The sequence below is a fragment of the Ranitomeya imitator genome, chromosome 4 (assembly GCF_032444005.1).
Source record: "Ranitomeya imitator isolate aRanImi1 chromosome 4, aRanImi1.pri, whole genome shotgun sequence".
In the NCBI taxonomy this organism is placed as follows: domain Eukaryota; kingdom Metazoa; phylum Chordata; class Amphibia; order Anura; family Dendrobatidae; genus Ranitomeya; species Ranitomeya imitator.
In genome coordinates, this window is record NC_091285.1 from 9831132 (window position 1) to 9843626 (window position 12495).

A 12495-nucleotide genomic window follows, 5' to 3' on the forward strand; every position below is an offset into this window, starting at 1 on the left:
AGGATCATTCTCCATGTGTAGAAGCCATCCTCTTCCTCTTCTCACCTTCAGCGTTTTTACATATGTTTTATGTTTGCATCAAGAATTTCTTGAATTCTCATTGAATCCATTCTTCCCTCTACCTGTGAAATGCTCCCTGTGCCATTGGCTGCAACACAACCCCAAAGCATGAATGATGTCTACCATGCTTAATGGTTGGGGGGATGTTCTTTCCCCAAAAATCTCTGCCCTTTTTTCTCCTCACATACCTTCTTGATCATTGTGACCAAAGAGTTCTATTTTATCCTCATCAGTCCACAGGACTTCTTTCCATAATGCATCAGGCTTGTTTCGATGTTCTTTTGCATACTTCTGATGCTGATTTTTATGGTGAGGACACAGGAGAGGTTTTTTTATGACTTCCATGAAGCCCATAATTGTAGAGGTGTCGCTGAACAGTAGAACAATGTACAACACCAGAATCTGATAAATCTTTCTAAAAGTCTTTTGCAGTCAAGTAGAGGTTCTGAATTGCCTCTCCAGCCATCCTACGAGCAGCTCTCACAAAAATTTAGCTTGGTCTTCCAGACATTATCTTGACCTCCACTGTTCCTGGTAACTGACACTTCTTAATTACATTTTGAACTGGGTAAAGGGCAACTTGAAAACACTTTTCTATCTTTTTATAGACTTCTCCTTCTTTGTGGGCCTCCACCATTCTCAGATTGATAGGCAGCTGCTTAGAAGACCCCATGGCTCCTTGGTCACAGTTATCTCCGAGGGTGCACAAACATTTGCATCGGCCCATTTTCCTTTTTGTAATTTAAAAAATGAAAAACATGTTTTGCCTAAAATACAAAGGAAATGTGTCATCTGTAACTTTAGGCCTTTTAGAGATCATTTCACCTTCAAGTTCATTAACTGTTCACAATAAAAGTAATTTTGACCAGGGGTGCCCAAAACTTTTACATGCGCCGCCTCTATTTATCTGGTCCTTCAATATATTTGTTACCTCTGGCTTCCATGGGACGGACAGATTGCAGGTGCTGCATTCTTGAAGCTGTAGAGATGAGACGATTTCAGTGAGTGCCATAAATCAGATCAGACGCAGTCTTGGCGACGTCACTCTCATCAGCCTTGTCACTCTCGGCACTGTCACTCTCGGCACTGTCACTCTCATCAGCCTTGTCACTCTCGGCACTGTCACTCACTCTCATCAGCCTTGTCACTCTCGGCACTGTCACTCTGGGCCCTGTCACTCTCAGCACTGTCACTCTCAGCACTGTCACTCTAGGCACTGTCACTCTCGGCACTGTCACTCTCGGCACTGTCACTCTCGGCACTGTCACTCTCGGCACTGTCACTCGCGGCCCTGTCACTCTAGGCCCTGTCACTCTCGGCACTGTCACTCTCGGCACTGTCACTCTCGGCCCTGTCACTCACGGCCCTGTCACTCTCGGCCCTGTCACTCTCGGCCCTGTCACTCTCGGCCCTGTCACTCTCGGCCCTGTCACTCTCAGCACTGTCACTCTAGGCGCTGTCACTCTCGGCACTGTCACTCTCGGCCCTGTCACTCTAGGCGCCGTCACTCTCGGCCCTGTCACTCTAGGCGCTGTCACTCTAGGCCCTGTCACTCTTAGTGCTGTCACTCTAGGCCCTGTCACTCTAGGCGCCGTCACTCTAGGCGCTGTCACTCTAGGCGCCGTCACTCTAGGCGCTGGCACTCTCAGCACTGTCACTCTCGGCCCTGTCACTCTAGGCGACGTCACTCTAGGCCCTGTCACTCTCGGCCCTGTCACTCTAGGCGCCGTTACTCTAGGCGCTGTCAGTCTCAGTGCTGTCACTCTAGGCCCTGTCACTCTAGGCGCCGTCACTCTAGGCGGGGTCACTCTCAGGGCTGTCACTCTAGGCCCTGTCATTTTAGGCCCTGTCATTCTAGGCGCCGTCAATCTAGGTGCTGTCACTCTCAGAACTCACTCTCGGCCCTGTCACTCTAGGCGCCGTCATTCTAGGCGCTGTCACTCTCAGTGCTGTCACTCTAGGCCCTGTCACTCTAGGCGCTGTCACTCTCAGCACTCACTCTCGTCCCTGTCACTCTAGACGCCGTCACTCTAGGCGCTGTCACTCTATGCGCTGTCACTCTAGGCCTTGTCACTCTAGGCGCTGTCACTCTCAGCACTCACTCTAGGCCCTGTCACTCTAGGCCCTGTCACTCTAGACGCTGTCACTCTAGGCCCTGTCACTCTCGGCCCTGTCAGTCTAGGCGCTGTCACTCTCAGCACTGTCACTCTAGGCGCCGTCACTCTAGGCGCTGTCACTCTAGGCGCTGTCACTCTCAGCACTGTCACTCTCGGCCCTGTCACTCTCGGCGCCGTCACTCTAGGCGCTGTCACTCTCAGTGCTGTCACTCTAGGCCCTGTCACTCTCGGCCTTGTCACTCTAGGCACTGTCACTCTCAGCATTCTCACTCTCAGTGCTGTCACTCTCGGCCCTGTCACTCTAGGCGACGTCACTCTAGGCCCTGTCACTCTCGGCCCTGTCACTCTAGGCACCGTTACTCTAGGCGCTGTCACTCTCAGTGCTGTCACTCTAGGCGCCGTCACTCTAGGCGGGGTCACTCTCGGGGCTGTCACTCTAGGCCCTGTCATTCTAGGTACCGTCAATCTAGGCGCTGTCACTCACAGAACTCACTCTCGGCCCTGTCACTCTCTGCGCCGTCACTCTCGGCCCTGTCACTCTCAGCACTGTCACTCTAGGCGACGTCACTCTAGGCCCTGTCACTCTCGGCCCTGTCACTCTAGGCACCGTTACTCTAGGCGCTGTCACTCTCAGTGCTGTCACTCTAGGCGCCGTCACTCTAGGCGGGGTCACTCTCGGGGCTGTCACTCTAGGCCCTGTCATTCTAGGCACCGTCAATCTAGGCGCTGTCACTCTCAGAACTCACTCTCGGCCCTGTCACTCTCTGCACCGTCAGTCTCGGCCCTGTCACTCTCAGCACTGTCACTCTCGGCCCTGTGACTCTCGGCGCCGTCACTCTTGGCCCTGTCACTCTCGGCGCTGTCACTCTAGGCGCTGTCACTCTCGGCCTTGTCACTCTAGGCACAGTCACTCTCAACATTGTCACTCTCAGTGCTATCACTCTCGGCCCTGTCACTCTCGGCGCCGTCACTCTCGGCCCTGTCACTCTCTGCGCCGTCACTCTCGGCCCTGTCACTCTCGGCCCTGTCACTCTCGGCCCTGTGACTCTCGGCGCCGTCACTCTCGGCCCTGTCACTCTCGGCGCTGTCACTCTAGGCGCTGTCACTCTCGGCCTTGTCACTCTAGGCACAGTCACTCTCAACATTGTCACTCTCAGTGCTATCACTCTCGGCCCTGTCACTCTCGGCGCCGTCACTCTCGGCCCTGTCACTCTCTGCGCCGTCACTCTCGGCCCTGTCACTCTCGGCCCTGTCACTCTCGGCGCCGTCACTCTCGGCCCTGTCACTCTCGGCACTGTCACTCTCGGCCCTGTCACTCTCGGCCCTGTCACTCTCGGCCCTGTCACTCTCGGCCCTGTCACTCTCGGCGCCGTCACTCTCGGCACTGTCACTCTCGGCACTGTCACTCTCGGCACTGTCACTCTCGGCCCTGTCACTCTCGGCCCTGTCACTCTCGGCGCTGTCACTCTAGGCGCTGTCACTCTCATCACTGTCACTCTCGGCCCTGTCACTCTAGGCCCTGTCACTCTCAGTGCTGTCACTCTCAGTGCTGTCACTCTCAGTGCTGTCACTCTCGGCCCTCTCGGAGCTGGGGAACCTGGAGGCTGTTTAGTTGTGCTTATGAGTTTGTCTGCACAGGTGACTCATGCTGAGAGTTGTAGTGCGGTGGAATAACAGTAGGGTAAATCGTCCGGCGTTCACATGACATCATGGAGGGGATTAGCAGCAGATGGCGGATCACCAGCACAAATACTTGAGCACAGGAAGGCTACCTGAGAAGGACGAGAACTGACGCCCACGGCACGATCACTGTGGTCACCCATGAGGATAATGTGCAGGTCACTGAACACAGAGAAAAGCTCCAATTTATTCCCCACTGGTGTTAACCCCATGAATACCTTATTATGATGGGATGTAAGGTGCTCTAGTCCTATGTGCCACCTTGTATGGTGGGATGTAAGGTGCTCTAGTCCTATGTGCCACCTTGTATGATGGGATGTAAGGTGCTCTAGTCCTATGTGCCACCTTGTATGATGGGATGTAAGGTGCTCTAGTCCTATGTGCCACCTTGTATGGTGGGATGTAAGGTGCTCTAGTCCTATGTGCCACCTTGTATGGTGGGATGTAAGGTGCTCTAGTCCTATGTGCCACCTTGTATGATGGGGTGTAAGGTGCTCTAGTCCTATGTGCCACCTTGTATGGTGGGATGTAAGGTGCTCTAGTCCTATGTGCCACCTTGTATGGTGGGGTGTAAGGTGCTCTAGTCCTATGTGCCACCTTGTACGATGGGATGTAAGGTGCTCTAGTCCTATGTGCCACCTTGTATGATGGGGTGTAAGGTGCTCTAGTCCTATGTGCCACCTTGTATGGTGGGATGTAAGGTGCTCTAGTCCTATGTGCCACCTTGTAGGATGGGATGTAAGGTGCTCTAGTCCTATGTGCCACCTTGTATGGTGTGATGTAAGGTGCTCTAGTCCTATGTGCCACCTTGTATGGTGGGATGTAACGTGCTCTAGTCCTATGTGCCACCTTGTATGGTTTGGTGTAAGGTGCTCTAGTCCTATGTGCCACCTTGTAGGATGGGATGTAAGGTGCTCTAGTCCTATGTACCACCTTGTATGATGGGATGTAAGGTGCTCTGGTCCTATGTGCCACCTTGTAGGATGGGATGTAAGGTGCTCTAGTCCTATGTGCCACCTTGTACGATGGGATGTAAGGTGCTCTAGTCCTATGTGCCACCTTGTATGATGGGATGTAAGGTGCTCTAGTCCTATGTGCCACCTTGTAGGATGGGGTGTAAGGTGCTCTAGTCCTATGTGCCACCTTGTATGATGGGATGTAAGGTGCTCTAGTCCTATGTGCCACCTTGTAGGATGGGGTGTAAGGTGCTCTAGTCCTATGTGCCACCTTGTATGATGGGATGTAAGGTGCTCTAGTCCTATGTGCCACCTTGTAGGATGGGGTGTAAGGTGCTCTAGTCCTATGTGCCACCTTGTACGATGGGATGTAAGGTGCTCTAGTCCTATGTGCCACCTTGTATGATGGGATGTAAGGTGCACTGGTCCTATGTGCCACCTTGTAGGATGGGATGTAAGGTGCTCTAGTCCTATGAGCCATCTTGTAGGATGGGATGTAAGGTGCTCTAGTCCTATGTGCCACCTTGTATGATGGGATGTAAGGTGCTCTAGTCCTATGTGCCACTTTGTACGATGGTGTGTAAGGTGCTCTAGTCCTATGTGCCACCTTGTATGATGGGATGTAAGGTGCTCTGGTCCTATGTGCCACCTTGTAGGATGGGATGTAAGGTGCTCTAGTCCTATATGCCACCTTGTAAGATGGGATGTAAGGTGCTCTGGTCCTATGTGCCACCTTGTAAGATGGGATGTATGGTGCACTAGTCCTATGTGCCACCTTGTATGGTGGTATGTAAGGTGCACTAGTCCTATGTGCCACCTTGTATGGTGGGATGTAAGGTGCACTGGTCCTATGTGCCACCTTGTATGGTGGGATGTAAGGTGCTCTAGTCCTATGTGCCACCTTGTAGGATGGGATGTAAGGTGCTCTGGTCCTATGTGCCACCTTGTATGGTGGGATGTAAGGTGCTCTAGTCCTATGTGCCACCTTGTAGGATGGGATGTAAGGTGCTCTGGTCCTATGTGCCACCTTGTATGGTGGGATGTAAGGTGCTCTAGTCCTATGTGCCACCTTGTAGGATGGGATGTAAGGTGCTCTAGTCCTATGTGCCACCTTGTAGGATGGGATGTAAGGTGCTCTAGTCCTATGAGCCATCTTGTAGGATGGGATGTAAGGTGCTCTAGTCCTATGTGCCACCTTGTATGGTGGTATGTAAGGTGCACTAGTCCTATGTGCCACCTTGTATGGTGGGATGTAAGGTGCACTGGTCCTATGTGCCACCTTGTATGGTGGGATGTAAGGTGCTCTAGTCCTATGTGCCACCTTGTAGGATGGGATGTAAGGTGCTCTGGTCCTATGTGCCACCTTGTATGGTGGGATGTAAGGTGCTCTAGTCCTATGTGCCACCTTGTAGGATGGGATGTAAGGTGCTCTGGTCCTATGTGCCACCTTGTATGGTGGGATGTAAGGTGCTCTAGTCCTATGTGCCACCTTGTAGGATGGGATGGAAGGTGCTCTGGTCCTATGTGCCACCTTGTGGGATGGGATGTAAGGTGCTCTGGTCCTATGTGCCACCTTGTATGATGGGATGTAAGGTGCTCTAGTCCTATGTGCCACCTTGTAGGATGGGATGTAAGGTGCTCTGGTCCTATGTGCCACCTTGTATGGTGGGATGTAAGGTGCTCTAGTCCTATGTGCCACCTTGTAGGATGGGATGTAAGGTGCTCTGGTCCTATGTGCCACCTTGTATGGTGGGATGTAAGGTGCTCTAGTCCTATGTGCCACCTTGTATGATGGGATGTAAGGTGCTCTGGTCCTATGTGCCACCTTGTGGGATGGGATGTAAGGTGCTCTGGTCCTATGTGCCACCTTGTATGATGGGATGTAAGGTGCTCTAGTCCTATGTGCCACCTTGTAGGATGGGATGGAAGGTGCTCTGGTCCTATGTGCCACCTTGTATGGTGGGATGTAAGGTGCTCTGGTCCTATGTGCCACCTTGTGGGATGGGATATAAGGTGCCCTCTTTTATGGTGGGATGTGTAAGACGCCGAAGGACACTCTTTTTGGAACATTTGATCCATTTCCAAACTTGGGTATTAAAATCTCCCATTGCACTTGTACAGAAGTGGAATCCCCTTCCATGAAATCCCATGACAGAGGAAAGTGCAGGAACATGCACAGTGTCGTCCTCACCTCCTGCTGCCTCTCCGGTTGGTAGAACTGAAGATTCGGGTCCACAGCCGGAATATTATTGTGGGCCAGCGCTTTGCCCAATTCCCTCCAGTTGCTGTACCCTGAAAAAAGTAGTAACATAATTCTGTTTTAATGGGAATATTTATACTTTGTAAAGATTCATTATTGATGTAATGGTGAAAGCAGCAGTGACAGAGCCGTCCATCCACTGCTGCTAAATAAGAGGAGTAGGGGTAAGACATCAGAGCGAAAAACAGGGGGCTCAGGGGCGAAGGGAGTGAGACAGACAGATGGGCACCCACAGGTGACAGTGGGTGAGGGCTTTCATCTGTAGGAAAAGGATTTTATCTTTTCAGCCCCCTCCTCCTGTGACCTTATCCTGCTGGCACAATTAGAATGGGCCACATAGAGGGAAGGAGGAGGGCAGGAATCCCAGAAACATAGAGCAGGGCTCATCCGGGGCCTCCTGGTTCATGACTACGAACCGAGAACATTGAGCAGTGTATATATACAGGAAATGAGGAGTGGTACTGTGCAGGGTATATATACAGGACAGGAGGAGTGGTACTGTGCAGTGTATATATACAGGACAGGAGGAGTGGTACTGTGCAGTGTATATATACAGGAGGAGTGGTACTGTGCAGTGTATATATACAGGAGGAGTGGTACTGTGCAGTGTATATATACAGGAGGAGTGGTACTGTGCAGTGTATATATACAGGAGGAGTGGTACTGTGCAATGTATATATATAGGAGGAGTGGTACTGTGCAGTGTATATATACAGGAGGAGTGGTACTGTGCAGTCTATATATACAGGAGGAGTGGTACTGTGCAGTGTATATATACAGGAGGAGTGGTGCTGTGCAGGGTATATATACAGGAGGAGTGGTGCTGTGCAAGGTATATATACAGGAGGAGTGGTGCTGTGCAGTGTATATATACAGGAGGAGTGGTACTGTGCAGTGTATATATACAGGAGGAGTGGTACTATGCAGTGTATATACAGGAGGAGTGGTACTGTGCAGTGTATATACAGGAGGAGTGGTACTGTGGTACTGTACAGTGTATATATACAGGAGGAGTGGTACTGTGTAGTGTATATATACAGGAGGAGTGGTACTGTGCAGTGTATATATACAGGAGGAGTGGTACTGTGCAGTGTATATATACAGGACAGGAGGAGTGGTACTGTGCAGTGTATATATACAGGAGGAGTGGTACTGTGCAGTGTATATATACAGGAGGAGCGGTACTATGCAGTGTATATACAGGAGGAGTGGTACTGTGGTACTGTACAGTGTATATATACAGGAGGAGTGGTACTGTGTAGTGTATATATACAGGAGGAGTGGTACTGTGCAGTGTATATATACAGGAGGAGTGGTACTGTGCAGTGTATATATACAGGACAGGAGGAGTGGTACTGTGCAGTGTATATATACAGGAGGAGTGGTACTGTGCAGTGTATATATACAGGAGGAGTGGTACTGTGCAGTGTATATATACAGGACAGGAGGAGTGGTACTGTGCAGTGTATATATACAGGGGGAGTGGTACTGTGCAGTGTATATATATACAGGAGGAGTGGTACTGTGCAGTGTATATATACAGGAAAGGAGGAGTGGTGCTATGCAGTGTATACATACTGGAGTGGTACTGGGCAGTGTATATATACAGGACAGGAGGAGTGGTGCTATGCAGTGTATACATACTGGAGTGGTACTGTGCAGTGTATATATACAGGAGGAGTGGTACTGTGCAGTGTGTATATATATACAGGAGGAGGGGTACTGTGCAGTGTATATATACAGGAGGAGTGGTACTGTGCAGTGTATATATACAGGAGGAGTGGTACTGTGCAGTGTATATATACAGGAGGAGTGGTACTGTGCAGTGTATATATACAGGAGGAGTGGTACTGTGCAGTGTATATATACAGGAGGAGTAGTACTGTGCAGTGTATATATACAGGAGGAGTGGTACTGTGCAGTGTATATATACAGGAGGAGTGGTACTGTGCAGTGTATATATACAGGAGGAGTGGTACTGTGAAGTGTATATATACAGGAGGAGTGGTTTTGTGCAGTGTATATACACAGGAGGAGTGGTACTGTGCAGTGTATATATACAGGAGGAATGGTGCTGTGCTGTGTATATATACAGGAGGAGTGGTACTGTGCAGTGTATATATACAGGAGGAGCGGTACTGTGCAGTGTATATATACAGGACAGGAGGAGTGGTACTGTGCAGTGTATATATACAGGAGGAGTGGTACTGTGCAGTGTATATATACAGGAGGAGTGGTACTGTGCAGTGTATATATACAGGATGAGTGGTACTGTGCAGTGTATATATACAGGACAGCAGGAGTGGTACTGTGCAGTGTATATATACAGGTGGAGTGGTACTGTGCAGTGTATATATACAGGACAGGAGGAGTGGTACTGTGCAGTGTATATATACAGGTGGAGTGGTGCTGTGCAGTGTATATATACAGGACAGGAGGAGTGGTACTGTGCAGTGTATATATACAGGTGGAGTGGTACTTTGCAGTGTATATATACAGGACAGGAGGAGTCGTACTGTGCAGTGTATATATACAGGTGGAGTGGTACTGTGCAGTGTATATATACAGGACAGGAGGAGTGGTACTTTGCAGTGTATATATACAGGAGGAGTGGTACTGTGCAGTGTATATATACAGGAAAGGAGGAGTGGTGCTGTGCAGTGTATATATACAGGAGGAGTGGTACTGTGCAGTGTTTATATACAGGAGGAGTGGTACTGTGCAGTGTATATATACAGGAAAGGAGTGGTGCTGTGCAGTGTATATATTCAGGAGGAGTGGTGCTGATCAGTGTATATATACAGGAGGAGTGGTACTGTGCAGTGTATATATACAGGAGGAGTGGTACTGTGCAGTGTATATATACAGGAGGAGTGGTACTGTGCAGTGTATATATACAGGAGGAGTGGTCCTGTGCAGTGTATATATACAGGAGGAGTGGTACTGTGCAGTGTATATATACAGGAGGAGTGGTACTGTGCAGTGTATACATACTGGAGTGGTACTGGGCAGTGTATATATACAGGAGGAGTGGTGCTGTGCAGTGTATATATACAGGAGGAGTGGTACTGTGCATTGTATATATACAGGAGAAGTGGTACTGTGCAGTGTATATATACAGGAGGAGTGGTACTGTGCAGTGTATATATACAGGAGGAGTGGTACTGTGCAGTGTATATATACAGGAGGAGTGGTACTGTGCAGTGTATATATACAGGAGGAGTGGTACTGTGCAGTGTATATATACAGGAGGAGTGGTACTGTGCAGTGTGTATATACAGGAGGAGTGGTACTGTGCAGTGTATATACACAGGAGGAGTGGTACTGTGTAGTGTATATATACAGGACAGGAGGAGTGGTACTGTGCAGTGTATATACAGGAGGAGTGGTACTGTGCAGTGTGTATATACAGGAGGAGTGGTACTGTGCAGTGTGTATATACAGGAGGAGTGGTACTGTGCAGTGTATATACACAGGAGGAGTGGTACTGTGTAGTGTATATATACAGGACAGGAGGAGTGGTACTGTGCAGTGTATATATACTGGAGTGGTACTGTGCAATGTATATATATAGGAGTGGTACTGTGCAGTGTATATATACAGGAGTGGTACTGTGCAGTGTATATATACAGGAGGAGTGGTACTGTGCAGTGTATATATACAGGAGGAGTGGTACTGTGCAGTGTATATATACAGGAGGAGTGGTACTATGCAGTGTATATATACAGGAGGAGTGGTACTGTGCAGTGCATATATACAGGAGGAGTGGTACTGTGCGGTGTATATATACAGGAGGAGTGGTACTGTGCGGTGTATATATACAGGAGGAGTGGTACTGTGCAGTGTATATATACAGGACAGGAGCAGTGGTACTGTGCAGGGTATATATACAGGAGGAGGGTACTGTGCAGTGTATATATACAGGAGGAGTGGTACTGTGCAGGGTATATATACAGGAGGAGTGGTACTGTGCAGTGTATATATACAGGACAGGAGGAGCGGTACTGTGCAGTGTATATATACAGGACAGGAGTAGTGGTACTGTGCAGTGTATATATACAGGAGGAGTGGTACTGTGCAGTGTATATACACAGGAGGAGTGGTACTGTGCAGTGTATATATACAGGAGGAGTGGTACTGTGCAGTGTATATATACAGGAGGAGGGTACTGTGCAGTGTATATATACAGGAGGAGTGGTACTGTGCAGTGTATATATACAGGAGGAGTGGTACTGTGCAGTGTATATATATACAGGAGGAGTGGTACTGTGCAGTGTATATATACAGGAGGAGTGGTACTGTGCAGTGTATATATACAGGAGGAGGGTACTGTGCAGTGTATATATACAGGAGGAGGGTACTGTGCAGTGTATATATACAGGAGGAGTGGTACTGTGCAGTCTATATATACAGGAGGGGTGGTACTGTGCAGTGTATATATACAGGAGGAGTGGTACTGTGCAGTGTATATATACAGGACAGGAGGAGTGGTACTGTGCAGTGTATATATACAGGACAGGAGGAGTGGTACTGTGCAGTGTATATATACAGGACAGGAGGAGTGGTACTGTGCAGTGTATATATACAGGAGGAGTGGTACTGTGCAGTGTATATATACAGGAGGAGTGGTACTGTGCAGTGTACTGTATATATACAGGAGGAGGGTACTGTGCAGTGTATATATACAGGAGGAGTGGTACTGTGCAGTGTATATATACAGGAGGAGTGGTACTGTGCAGTGTATATATACAGGAGGAGTGGTACTGTGCAGAGTATATATACAGGAGGAGTGGTACTGTGCAGTGTATATATATACAGGAGGAGTGGTACTGTGCAGTGTATATATACAGGAAAGGAGGAGTGGTGCTATGCAGTGTATACATACTGGAGTGGTACTGGGCAGTGTATATATACAGGACAGGAGGAGTGGTGCTATGCAGTGTATACATACTGGAGTGGTACTGTGCAGTGTATATATACAGGAGGAGTGGTACTGTGCAGTGTGTATATATATACAGGAGGAGGGGTACTGTGCAGTGTATATATACAGGAGGAGTGGTACTGTGCAGTGTATATATACAGGAGGAGTGGTACTGTGCAGTGTATATATACAGGAGGAGTGGTACTGTGCAGTGTATATATACAGGAGGAGTGGTACTGTGCAGTGTATATATACAGGAGGAGTAGTACTGTGCAGTGTATATATACAGGAGGAGTGGTACTGTGCAGTGTATATATACAGGAGGAGTGGTACTGTGCAGTGTATATATACAGGAGGAGTGGTACTGTGAAGTGTATATATACAGGAGGAGTGGTTTTGTGCAGTGTATATACACAGGAGGAGTGGTACTGTGCAGTGTATATATACAGGAGGAGTGGTGCTGTGCTGTGTATATATACAGGAGGAGTGGTACTGTGCAGT

General features: G+C 49.1%; 1 protein-coding gene across 2 annotated transcripts in view; it reads right to left on the reverse strand.

The window, feature by feature from the left end:
• The window catches only part of B4GALNT3 (beta-1,4-N-acetyl-galactosaminyltransferase 3), a 95499-nt gene that overhangs the window by 36447 nt on the left and 46557 nt on the right, over positions 1–12495 (reverse strand). The window contains exons 3-4 of one of the 2 annotated variants that reach the window (XM_069762955.1): positions 7005–7105; positions 992–1039 (exon numbers count right to left, since the gene is read on the reverse strand). In XM_069762955.1, the coding sequence (XP_069619056.1) occupies positions 992–1039; positions 7005–7105 (149 nt within the window). The remainder of the gene's footprint in view (positions 1–991; positions 1040–7004; positions 7106–12495) is intronic. The other variant, XM_069762956.1, reaches the window with a different exon arrangement.